The sequence below is a fragment of the Trichosurus vulpecula genome, chromosome 4 (assembly GCF_011100635.1).
Source record: "Trichosurus vulpecula isolate mTriVul1 chromosome 4, mTriVul1.pri, whole genome shotgun sequence".
Classification (NCBI taxonomy): domain Eukaryota; kingdom Metazoa; phylum Chordata; class Mammalia; order Diprotodontia; family Phalangeridae; genus Trichosurus; species Trichosurus vulpecula.
Window position 1 is genome coordinate 181,341,144 of NC_050576.1, and position 13,374 is coordinate 181,354,517.

Consider the following 13,374-nt stretch of genomic DNA (forward strand, 5'->3'; position numbering starts at 1 on the left):
AAGAAAATAGTGGAGCAAAGAAAAATAGTCAATTAAGCCCTCTGCCACTTCAAACTCACATTCTATGTTAATGTCTGTAAAGGAATACCTTTGTTTCTGCACTCCATTTGACATTTCCTGTATTTTTCATCCTCCAATGTTTGATAAATTTGGTTCCTGGTTGAAGGTGGGTCCCATCTGGCACATTCTCATCCACAAATGCTGCACTCAAAGTTGGCACAACTGGAGCACAAGGTTGCATGGGGAGCCTGCACACAGATTAGGATATCTACCCATTAATTCTCTTACTAATATGATGGCTTGCGAATACTCAGCACAGTGAACAAAGAGGCTATCCTTGGCTCTGGGGATTTAATGAGAGCCCCTCTCAGATGTTTGTTTTATCTCACTCAAAAAAAAAAAAAAAAAACACACACACACAACCAAGCCAAAGACATATGAGACAAAATAATGTTAGATGAGATGAATAAAAGTAACTGTAAGTAAAACCACTACAGAGCTAGGCATTATAATTTCTCTGCTACACTCTTCTGACATACAACAGTTGCACCGCTGGTCAACAGGAATGACAGCCCCATGTACTCTGGACCCTTAGTGACTCTGAGCTTTCCTGGGCAGGGCTTTTACACTTTTAGCAATCATCACAACAATAAAAAAAATAAACAACACAACATAAAGCTCTATTCAGAAAACTAAGCATTTTAAAGGGTTTGGATTCTAGAAGCTTTAAAGTAAGCTAACCCATTCCCTCTCTCCTCAAGAACAGGTCCAAACTTGACCTCTGACCCCAAAATCTATTCTTTTGGAGAGCTAGAGAGAAAGCCTTTTAAGGGCCTCTGCTTACATTAGAGTACTTGAGTGAAGGAGGCTCTCTGGCCTACCAAGGGGTGATTTGGGGCTCTGAAGCCCATGGATAGAGTTCCACAGATGAATTTTCCTATGAAGCTTAAGCTGCTTCTTAAGTTCTTTAACTTCTGCCTTTCTCTGTTTCTTCTCAGCTCGCAACCTTTGCTTTTCTGCCTTAAGAAAGTTCTTGTCCATCTGCTTCTGGAGCCTGTAAAAATGAAAGATTAATGAAAGTCTTAATAATAATCCTTTGGATATTGAGAAACGATCCTTGTCTTTTCCAGTGAGAGGCTATATACACAGTCAGGAAAGCCAAGCTGACATATTGAGTCCCTAACACCACATCCACGGCCTTACCTGACTTGCTCCAGAGCAGCTGGCAGACGAGGAGGGGAGAGCTTTGTGTGAGTATATGTTTCAGAGGAACCCATAATTGGTCTCCGGAGCTTCAAGAGGATGTGGTTAGGGTCGTGGGCATATGACCCTGCTTCACACAATTCACATATATTATAAGACGGACATAGGCTGCAGAAAGAATATGCCACATATTTAACAAAAGATGAAATGCCATAGTAGGAAGAGCCGCAGGATAGCAATGACCAGATTTCTGTGTTAACTGGGTCATCAACTTGTTTGCCCTTTCACAAGCCATTTAATGTTTATTACCTCCATCTCCCCAGGGCTAACAATGTCTACTCATGCCTATTTCATAGGCTGTGGAAAGGCTGAATGACAAATATGAAAGAAAACACTGAACAATCTGGAAACTGCACAAGACTGTGTTATTATTGTTGTTCCTTTTTAATACTGGGAGTAGAAACTTTGACTAGCCCCACTGATCCTAAGAGTAAGAGCACCTATGCAACCCAGCAAAAGGTGGAAAGAATCCTTGAGTCACGATGTCAGATCTCTACATCAGCTCAGTTGTCAGTCCCTGACACCATACAGACTTGACTGGTTCTTCTGCTAACGTCATCATCTATGTAACACACGGACAAAAGCACAACTAATATTTTCTGAGCCAGGATTTCAGCATCCAAAGCTCAGAGGTGACGTACTATACCCAACTTCCTTTTCTCCCACACACATGCAGGAGGCCAATATTTAATTGCAAGTCCCATAAATATAGCAACTGTGAGATATGTAAAATTTTGATCTCCCTTAACATCTAGCAAAGTGCCCTAAATATACTAAGTGTTTAATATATATTTGCTGTATTTTTGCCCTAAGGTAAACAACAGAGAGCAATTCTCTTCTCCTGCTGCTCACCTACACTGGTAACGTATGCCGATGATTCTTCTTTGGCAGTTGCTGCAAGTCATAAGCCAGTCACACTGGTTTCCTGGCAACGACAATGTTTCTTCTGAAACAGGCATGGATAATGCTGAGGAGCAAGATTCCAAAGATGGACCCTGGAGGAGCAGCTTCTCCCTTAATTTCTGATCAAGTTTCTCAACCGTTTCTTTAACCACTTGCTCTCTAAACTGAAACCAGAACAGAAGAAAATAAAGCAGTCTTGGTATGTAAAATGGGAAAGGAAAGAATGACACCAATTTAATCTGAAATCCCAAGCAGAGAAAAATTCCTACCATAGCTAACTTGGTTCAAAGAAAGTACAATGAATAATCTTGACGATTAAGACCCTGAATATCCTCTTTTTGTGCTTAGAGAGTCTTCTTTTTATCAGCTAAAAGATCTGTCCCCTTCCCCGCCATTTCTCTCTTCTTTCTCCCTGTTTTTCTATGTATCTTGTATGAAAACTGTTGCAGCAAAAATACTCACCGTCTCCAAGTACCTTGTGAACCAGTCTGGTGGCTTATCTTGAGGCTTGTCAGCTTCGCAGGGAGTCAGTGAAAGCTACAAGAAAACACATCCAAAATCTGTTTCGTTTTGTTTTTTAAATCAGATATAGGTTAAGAAATAAAGAGACAGCTCCTTCAAACCCAATCAAGATCCAAGGAAAGTCATGTGAATACATCAAACCTTGAACAAATCACAGACAGTGAAGCAAAAAGAAGGGAAAAAATTCCCAGGAAGTCAGATCCATTTCCATCACACCTGTGCTGTGGGCTCCTCTTGTGTTTTCATCTCTGATCCCAGGGCTCTCACCAATGAAGAGTAATGTGCAAGTGGCTTCTTCCCTGCCCGAACAGCTAGTTGTTTTTCGGTCCCAGGTGGATCCTGTGGATGCTTGTAAACAGGCTGTGGGGCTTCATCTACAGCATGATGCCTCTCATAGACATTCATCTGCAGTTGGTTCCCCTCTTTAACTGCAATCTAAGAACACACATTTGGAGAGTGAAAATACGTTAAGTTGTACTGCCTTGCCCCAAAAAATCTCAAATAGGAAAGTTTAATGATTCACACTGAAAAATATCAGGTTGTTTTAAAAGAAATTAAACACCACATGCAAAATTATTTCTGATTGCTTATTTCTTTGCTAAAAATGTCAATTATCAAAAATGTGCTATAAAACTGAATATAAAAGTAGGAGTTTTGTAAAGTTTTAGAAAATCCAGTATAGTTTTTTACTGGTGGTATCATGTTTTCATTGACTGGAATTTCACTTTCACATTTAATCAGCCTTAAAAACCATCATAAGACCACCCTAAATCCTAACTTGTATTAAAAAGGATTGGTCATGACAAGGGGGGTGGTTTCAGAAAAACATGGCAGGAACTATATTAACAGATACAAAGTGAAGTGAGAAGAACCTAAAGATCATTGTACACAGTACCAGCAAAGTCCTAATGATGATCAATTGCAAAAGACTACTCTGATCAATACAACAAAGCAAGACAATTCCAAAGGACTCAAAATGATTTTAAGTATAATTTTCTCACTTCTTGCTTTTTTGGTAAATATACTTAATATGTTTTACATAATTTCACATGTATAACTGATAAGATATTGCTTGCCTTCCCAGTAGGTCTGGGAGGGACAGAATTTGGAACTCAAAATTTTAAAAGAATGTGTAAAGTAAATAATAAATTAAAATGTTAAAAGAGAAAAAATCAGTGACAAATGGAATCTAGGCAGCCTGAAGCTTCATCCTGCCATCTAAGATCCTTTCCCTTAAGGAACACTAAAGAGGCAAATGTGCTTTAAGCAGCTACCTCTCTGACCCCATTTTCTCAGAAAAGGTTCTAAGCCAACACACAAAAAAAGAATGGAAAAGAGCTTCACATAATAATTAAACTATTAGTTTCTATTAACTAAAAAAAAGAACCATAATAGCACTTTCATGTTTAGAAATAGTATTAAATATGTATACTACTTATTCAATCAAGTAAAATGTATTTGTTTATTTATACTATTTACATTTTGTTAACTATAATTCTTAGAATACTCATACTGAATCATCTGATGAGACGGCTCCTTTGTAATAATTCTATAGCCCTCTAGGAGTCAGCAACCCACAGGCTGAAAAGAACTGCTTCAAACTGAAAACATTCATTCAACAAACATTTATCTCCAACCATGGGCAATCACCTTGCTAGAAGCTAGAGATGATGGAATTATATAGATGGTTCTTACTCTTAGGGAGCTTACTATGTAGTAGGAATGATAATAGATGTTTAGAGGTTATTGTTGTTCAGTTATGTCTGACTCTTTGTGACCCCATGGGTCATAGAGCCCTTCTATCCTCCACTATCTCTCAAAGTCTGTCCAAGTTCATATTTGCTGTTTCCATAATTTCTATCCACCTCATCTTCTGCCTTTCCCTTTTTCCTCTGCCTTCAATCTTTCCCAATATCAGTCTTTTCCAGGAGTCTCATCTTCTCATTATGTGGCCAGTTTTTAAGCTTCAGCTTCAATATTTCATCTTCCAGTAAGTAGCCTGAATTTCTTTAAGCTATTAACTGATGACTTCCTTTACACAAAAATATTTATAGCAGCTCTTTTGTGGTGACAAAGAGTTGTAAATTGAGGGAATGTCTACCAATTTGGGAATGGCTGGACAAGTTGTGGTATATGATTGTCCTGTAAAATAACAAGCAGGATGATTTCAGAAAAACCTGGAAAAATACATGAACTGATGCAAAGTGAAGGGAGCAGAACCAGGAGAACAGCATACACAGTAATAGCAATATTGTATGATGATCAACTGTGAATGACTTAGCTATTCTCAGCAATGCAATGATCCAAGATAATTCCAAAGGACTCATTATAAAAAATGCTATCTATCTCCAGAGATATAACTGATGGAGTCTGAATGCAGATCAAAGCATACTATTTTTCACTTTATTTTTGTGGGTTTTTTCTTGGTCTGAGTTTTCTTTCATAACATGACTAATAGGTAAATATGTTTTCCATGACTGCACATGTACAAACTACATAAAATTGCTTACTATCTCAGGAATGAAGTAGGGGGAGAATTTGGAACTCAAAACTTTAAAAAATGGATGTTAAAATTTTTTAGTTGTAATTGGTAATAAAAATATTATTTGAAAAAACTGTATTAGATATCAATAGTTCCCTTTCTATGTGTTGGACCCCAAAGTGGGCATCCCTTAGAGTTGCTGTAACAGGTTCATCTCATGAAATGATTCAGAATAATCAATAAACATACCTTCAATAGACTGAATGACTCCTTAATAGATGTACTATAGATTGAAGGGTTACCAAGTGATAAAAGTATAAATATTAAAATTTATATATATAAATTTATATAAAATTTATATATTAAAGTAGAGAAGCTTAATGAATGAAAAAACATTAATTAAGAGCTCACAATGTGCCAGCCGTACTTCTAAGCAATGAGTATACAAATGAAAAAAAAAAGGTCAGTCCCCGCCCTCAAAGATTACATTCTAATATAGAGGAGTGGTAGCCTTAAAGTTGTGTTTAGAGCTGGAAAATCATAGGGATGGTACGTAGACCTATAGGGAAACTGATGAGCACACCCATCGATTGATATGTATGTATTAGAGGCTTACAACCTGTGTCAGGAATTGTGCAAGGCAGAGGTGATACAAATAAAATGAATGAAATAACCTCAATTTGCAAGGAGTTTATATTCTAAAGGGTGAGTTAACTACATATATAAGTAAAGAGAATAAATACAAATAAATAGAAAGTATTTAAATACAAGGTAGTGTGAGGAAGGGTACCAGTGGTTGGGAAAAGGGATCCAGATAGGCTTCATGTAGAAGACAGTATCTGAGCTACATCTTGAAGGAACAGGGGAATTCTGTGAGGCAGAGGGGAGGGAGGAAGGGCATTCCAAGCTTAGAGGATGGAGAACATGAAGAAGAGAGAGAAAGCCAGTTTGGCTGGATTATAGAGGGTAATAGGGGAGTGATGCAGTGAGACTGGAAAGATAGGTTGGTGCCAGGTTGTGAAGGACTCTAAAACCTAAACTATCAGAAATGATCACATTGATTTGATAACTGTTCTCACAGCTGGTCCTACACAATTGTAAAAGAATGCAATGTGGGAATTCTCAAGTTCAGATGGCCATTATCTTTAACACACCAACATGCTAGTTGTGAAACCCTGTAGCTAGAACCTCCAAGCTGGGCCAGGGAAGTTAATATTAATATTATTGGCAATGAACAAAGGAGATAGGACTATAAAAGCTTTTAGATCTGGTTTTCAGATCAAGAGAAGGTAGGTAGAAGGCCAGGACAAGTTGATCAAGATTAAAGGTTTGAGGGAACTAACTGGTATAACAAGCAAAAGAGGGCAAGAAAAAATTTTATTTTATGATTTATACTTCCAAAAAGGACTTACTCCAGCACACAAATTGAATACACATATAAAATCAGACAATATGATCAATTAAGATGGAATTAAAAAAAAAAGATATACAAAGCACCTAGTATGAGGAAGTTGAACCCTGAATTTACAGCAGCTCTGAACTCTGCCTATCTAAGGCAAAGGAGGAAACAAGCTGGGTTTCACAGTCATTGTCTGATAAAAGAAGGCACACCTATTCATATGGAGAAACTTCTTGATTCTAAAGACAGTCTTCAGGAACTCAGAAGTACTGAACACTGATAACTTAAGGGAAACCAAGGAAAAGGGCAGAATCCCCACAACCAAGAAAAAATTTAAACAAGTATTCCTAGGGACAGAATTGAGGGGCAACTGGTTGAGCTGGTGAGGTATATAACTATTTAGGTAGTATTTCTGACCAGAAGCCAGAAACAGTGGGCCTGAGGCTCCAATAAGAAAGAATCTTGTGCCTTCTAAGACCAAACAGATGTCATATGGTTACTTCCAGCTCTAAATCTCATGAAAGAAATTAACTAAAACTTGGATTGGAAAATGGAAAGGGAAAACTATCCCAAAGACAGATAGCCCCCAAGGATTAGAGTCTAGAAAAGGGACCTGACGGATCAGAAAAGGATAACATGGAAACAGGAAAAAACTTCTCAATTCTCTCAATTTGTGCTGGGTAATATGAGACTATACAGGGTATTCCTAAAAACTGGACACACAGGCAAAAATACATATTTTCAAGAAATGAAATGAATCAAATTTTTAACATTTTATTTAATTGGAATATTAACAAATAACATCTTCAATATGATTTCCATCATTTGTGATGCAAAGGTTGATGCACTTCGCAAGATTCACGTGAACTATTCCTATGTGCCCAGACTTTAGGAACAGCCTGTACTTATTCACTTCAACTGTGTATAGTTTCAAAGTACATTTCCTCCACACTTGAGTAAAGTGACCATGCATGAGTAGGAGGAAACAAAGTGAAAAAAGATCATACGTGACTAAGGGAACAAAATCTCAGGAGGAAAAATCTCCTTTCTTTTTATTTTCTTGAGTGGCAGTAGCAAAACATTAACCCAATAGTGAACCTGACTGGGGAAGCCTCTATGTTGTGGGTAGCCCTCTTCATTGGAGTCTCCATAAACAAATTTCACTATATACCTAGACATGCACTCTTCTCAGTGAATTTAGAAATTCAGGTCCAATTTTCTAATCAACATATACATATTTAAAAAGTTCTTTGAAAATGAGAATGATAGTGATTACCTTAAGGGCTTCTTCATATTCTCCTACAACATAAAAAAAATTAATACGAGTATTAACACAACTCAAAAGAAGATTTTAGAAAGCACAAATGGTCCTTGAAATAAGAACATTAACTTCTAAACAACCTATACACAAGAATATAGTAGAAGCTGGCCTTCTGCTGGGACCCCTTCCTTGCCCCACTACCTTCGTGATTCTGAAAAGTAGTTACCAAAACTCCTTAACTACCCAGGCTTCTTTACCCCTTCCTAAGGCTCAGCGAAGGTCAGGTGGTTCAGTGATCAAAGAGGCTCAGGGTTTTCATTCTGGCTACATTAAGAGTTAAACAGGCTTTTGTGGGGTGATCTGAAAACCTAATTATTGCTTACAAAATTATTTTCATGGGGAAATTAATTCTAAGTTCCAATTTGGGGCTTTTGTTGTTGAAAAGTTGGGGACTGCCTATATATCAAGTCAAGATCATATGACATTATGAGCAATAATGCAGTGTACTGCAAATCAGTAGGCATAATATTCTTAAAAGATAACTGCTAAATTCCTATAACATACACACTAGAACCTATCCATGATACTAACCTTTGAATTCATGCTAGTGGCCTACTTTATAAATTCAAGTGCCAGATGAGGTCCTCTCACTAACTAAATGTTCTTGGATTAGCTCCAAGATGAATTTATTTTCTACCTGTCACAATTGAAATTAAGGCAAACTGAGGCAACAAAGTTCCGAGCACATTCAATTTATTGATAAGGCTAAGAGTTACCACTTTAAAAGGGGTCTTTAGCTCCTCTGAAAGTTAAGAGACATAGAATGAAGGCTGAAGCATCATTTTTACAAATAAAAGGAGGAGCATCCAAAAAAGTAGAAAGCAACATCATAGATGAGGAAAATGACAATTTGTTACAAAACCTGAAACATCACTGGTATGGAAGACAGTATGACTGCATGGAAATGGGGGGGTCAGGGCTAGCAATACCTGACTTCCAGCTCATCTCTACAAAAATTCTGATTGCAAGAATAACTAACGGTATATAGACAGCACGCTTCCTCTAACTGGTCAAGAACAGCTAGTACAGAGGTTTCTTTTAATTCAAATGATTTATAGGGAAGCTGAACTTTTAAAATAATTCTGAGAGGGAAGCTGAACTTCTGAAACTTACAAACTTCTGAACTTAACTCAGACGTAGGAAATGTGACTTAAGCAGTTAAACAAAATGACAGTGGTTGGCACAGAATAGAATTACAAAATGGAATCAATTCAATTTTCTCAGACTATACACATATATATGTATACACTAAGTATATATGTACATATATACCATTATTGTAGTGAATAAGTAGTAAAAGACTACAGGTAGTAAGAGACAAGGCTCACCTTGGCTATTGATGGACACCTATAAAAGAGAAAGAATGATGAAACAGAAACGTATCATTAATTGAGTATTTATATTGTTACCAATGACCACATAATAATAGAAGGGCAAAATTTTAAATTGACTCCAATTTCCCCTGGGCAGGTAGGTGGTATGGTAGATGGGAATACCTGGCCTGAAGTCAGCAAGACTCTTATTCTTGAGTTCAAATCTGGCCTCAAACACTTACTAGCTGTGTGACCCTGGGCAAGTCACTTAATCTTTTTTGTTCCAGTTTCCTCATCTGTAAAATGAGCTGGAGGAAATGGCAAACTACTCCATTATCTTTGCCAAGAAAAGCCCAAATGGGGCCAGAGACTTAGACATGACTGAAACAACTGAGCAGCATCATTTCCCCATACTCTAGCCTTTCTTTCATTTACATACCCTTTGACCCAGCAATACCACTTCTAGGTCTGTATGCTGAAGAGATCATAAAAATAAGAAAAGGACCCTCATGTACAAAAGTATTTATAGCAGCTCTTTTTGTGGTGGCCAAGCATTGGAAATTGAGGGGATACCCATCAACTAGGGAATGGCTGAACAAGTTGTGGTATATGAATGTAATGGAATACTATTGTGCTATAAGAAATTATGAGCAGACAGATTTCAAAAAAACCTGGACAGACTTATTATGTACTGATGCTGAGTGAAGTGGGCAGAACAAGAACAATGTACACAGTAACAGCCACATGATGACTGACTCTGATAGACTTTGCTCTTCTCAGCAATGCTAGGATCTAAGACAACTCCACAACACTCACGATGGAAAATGCTATCCACACCCAGAGAAAGAACTTTGGAGTCTGAATGCAGATTGAAGCAGACTATTTGCTCTCCTTTTCTTTTGTTGTTTTGTTTCTTCTTTCTCGTGGTTCCTCCCATGGGTTCTAATTCTTCTTTACATCATGACTAATGTGAAAATGTTTAATATGAATGTATAAGTACAGCCTATATCAGATTGCAAGCCATCTTGGGGAAGGGGGCGGGGAGAAAATTAAAAACTCAAAGTCTTATGGAAGTGAATGTTGAAAACTAAAATTTATTATTTTTAATAAAGAATTTACAACAGTGCCTTGTAGATAGTAGGCACTCTTTGTATATGCTTATTTCCAGACCACTTCCTTTCCCCTATCTGCACTCTGCTTATGTATTTGTGCTTAAGATAATTTAGCAGAATAAAAAGCAGTTACTACATTAATCTTTCTTCTTTCATTCTGCTTCCTTCCCTGTCTCCCAACCCTATGTCATTTTCCCCAAGTCCCTACTCATGGGTACCTATTATTAATCAGCACTTCACCCAACCTACACACTAGACCAACTATTTTCTGAAGCTGTTCAGTCCTGTTGTACTCCTGGGAAATAAGATAAAATCATTGTCCTAGAAAATCAGCAATGGGTACTATAATATACTTTACCTCTTCACTATCCTCATCCAGGTATTTTATCTGAATGTCGTTCAGATCAAATGAAACTTTTACCTGCAAGTGAGAACACACATTATGCAATCTGAGAATCAAAATAACTTTCAACTTTACCTATTACAGAAAAAACAGAAAACAAGATCCAATTTCTAGGCAATCATCTCTCCAGGTAACTATTTTAATACCATTATCTGCTTGAAGGAAAGGGGCTGGATTACACGCTCTATGAAGGTCTTTTGTAGCTTCATGATTCTTTTACGGTGACCGCTTATGTTCCTTAATGCTCAAAAGTGGGAATTTAATTAAGCAAAAGTTCCCGTTAAACTCTACTACGCAGGAAGTAAAACATTTACTAGTGAAACCCAGACAAACATAGTAGGTACAAAGGTCAAACTAAGAATTCGAAGATCACTACCAAACAGTGGCCTACCCCTTAAGCAATTACAGGCAACTTTGGAACAAGCCACCTGTAATTTAGCAATAAAGTAACTGATTTGTTCTTATGAAGTTCACAAGGAACACTAACATATCTACTCTCACGTGAGGCACAAGAACACCAGCAGCAGCACAACCAAGATCATTCCACATACTGTTCATTTTTAAAAATATCCCTCCCATATTATAAAAAAGTCACTCACCAAGCCTTCTGTCTCCCAAAGTAAGTACTATTCTTCAAAGCATCTCTTTTAAAAAAGAATCCACTTTCTAATTCCCAACTAAAACATTTAGCATAAGGAAAAGAAGCAGTGACCTACTTTCAAAGAAAATTTTTCTTAAGGGGTCAAATTGGTAAATATAACAACTTTTAAAACCTATGAAGTTGCACTATTAAAAATAATTGTCTTTGGAAAAACTTTCATTTAGGTAAAGGGGAATTAAAATACAATCACTCACCATTGCTTCCACATCAGCCCAGGTTGTATTTTCTGAGTCTGAAACCAGGAAGCTTTGTGTTTCATTTTTAAAAGTCACATTTAGATTAACCTGCGGCTCCATGCTTTGGGGCTAAAGGAGAAAAAAAGCAAAATATTTCAGAAAATGCTTTACAAAAGAAATGAATGCTAACTTGGTGATGAGGAGGATATAGTTTCACTGAAATCCCTAAGATACAAGAACTTGTTTCTCTATCAAGCATCCATTCCCCGATGTATAAGCAACCAAAGCATATAAACAAAAAGCTCTAGCAGAAAAGTTGCAAAATTATAACCATTAGAAAGACTGCTCCAAATTACGAATAAGAATAATGTAAATAAAAACATTGCTGAGGTTTTACTTCATATCCAGCAAATTAGCAAACATGAAAATTGTAGGTGCTGGTGAAGTTGGGAATTGTTCCAACCATTCTGAAAAGTAATAGGAAATCATTCTGAAAAATGAATAACATGTCCTCACAAAAAGTGCTGCTGGAGATCCCACTGGCTAAACATAGATGTACCCAAAAGAAATCCAAGTCAGAAAGGTCCTACACACACATTAAATATTTAAAACAGCACTTTTTGTAGTAGCAAAAAACTGAAAACAAAATTCATGCCCATCAAATAGGAAACGCCTAAACAAATTATGATAAACAAATGTAAAGGAGTATTACTGCATTGTAAGAAAATACGAATATGAAGGGTCAAGAGTACAGGAAGACATAGAAACTCATAGAGAGAAGAAAGTAGAATCAGGAATGGGGGGGGGGGGAATTGAACACATTGATATGATGACCAAACATACTCTTAAAGAAGAGTTGAGAAATTCTCTCTTATTTGTAGAGAAAGGGGATTTTGGGTATTGAAAGCCATGTCCAGAAGTATTTATTAAACACCATCTACAAGCCAGGCACTCTGTTAAGCATTGGGGATACAAAAAAAGGTCAAAGACTGTCCCTGCACTTGAGGAGTCTATAATATAATGGAACACTCCATTTGTAGATGTAGAGGTTAATTTTGCTGAACTTGCTTTCCCCCCCACCTTGTTCTTTTAGATCCCACCCCACCCATGATTCTCTGAGTAGGGAGGGGGAAGGTATATACAGAAATGAAGATGATGTAAAACTAAAAGCTAGCCAATAAAAATGTTAAAAAGGAATGCCAATACTACAGCACAAAACCCTCTGCTTTAGCAAGTGACATATATTGCCCATGAGGGGGCTGGGGGGGGAAGACATTTCTGCATAAGAAACAAATGACTTTTTAAAGTCTTATTTTTTTTCATCACACCTGAAGAAAGTTATTCAGCATGTACCAAAAAAAGACCCCCACACTTAAAAATGTTCTTAGACCTTTCATAATCATTAATTTGAGATTCAACTCTATATATTCCTTGATTGCTTTTATAAGGAAATGGTCTACTACAGGTAAAGGCATTCATTATCTTCTAGGCCAGGTACGTAGCATTAAGACATGACCTCAAGAGGACAGTTAACCTAACTATGGTGTTTTTCATAACAGGTTTCTTTCTGGGGGCATGGGGGTGTGGAGTGTTACAGGTGACTTGGGAAATTTCTCTGGTCTCTATGAAATAATTTAAGTAGGTTAAAATCAAATGTAGAAATGCCCTGGCTACGGTCCATGCTTACACTCTCTTGATCTTGAACTCACACCTGCTACATGTCCTATTTCTGTAGTGAATTTCACTCAAATTCTTATCCAAAACAAGTTTAATAAATTAATCCACTCTAAGGTTTTAATGACTGAAGAAATATGCTACA

The 13,374-nt window shown here is 37.1% G+C and overlaps 1 protein-coding gene across 6 annotated transcripts in view; it reads right to left on the bottom strand.

Annotated features, from left to right (window-relative positions):
• The window catches only part of NBR1 (NBR1 autophagy cargo receptor), a 31,132-nt gene that overhangs the window by 13,138 nt on the left and 4,620 nt on the right, over nucleotides 1-13,374 (bottom strand). For 5 of the 6 annotated variants that reach the window (XM_036753520.1, XM_036753515.1, XM_036753519.1 and 2 more), the window contains exons 2-11: nucleotides 11,574-11,684; nucleotides 10,674-10,736; nucleotides 9,219-9,237; nucleotides 7,846-7,868; nucleotides 2,905-3,123; nucleotides 2,629-2,703; nucleotides 2,116-2,330; nucleotides 1,204-1,371; nucleotides 845-1,054; nucleotides 89-248 (exon numbers count right to left, since the gene is read on the bottom strand). In XM_036753520.1, the coding sequence (XP_036609415.1) occupies nucleotides 89-248; nucleotides 845-1,054; nucleotides 1,204-1,371; nucleotides 2,116-2,330; nucleotides 2,629-2,703; nucleotides 2,905-3,123; nucleotides 7,846-7,868; nucleotides 9,219-9,237; nucleotides 10,674-10,736; nucleotides 11,574-11,675 (1,254 nt within the window). In that variant the 5' untranslated portion in view covers nucleotides 11,676-11,684. Of the gene's footprint in view, nucleotides 1-88; nucleotides 249-844; nucleotides 1,055-1,203; nucleotides 1,372-2,115; nucleotides 2,331-2,628; nucleotides 2,704-2,904; nucleotides 3,124-7,845; nucleotides 7,869-9,218; nucleotides 9,238-10,673; nucleotides 10,737-10,864; nucleotides 10,983-11,573; nucleotides 11,685-13,374 lie in introns of those variants that run through there. The other variant, XM_036753517.1, reaches the window with a different exon arrangement.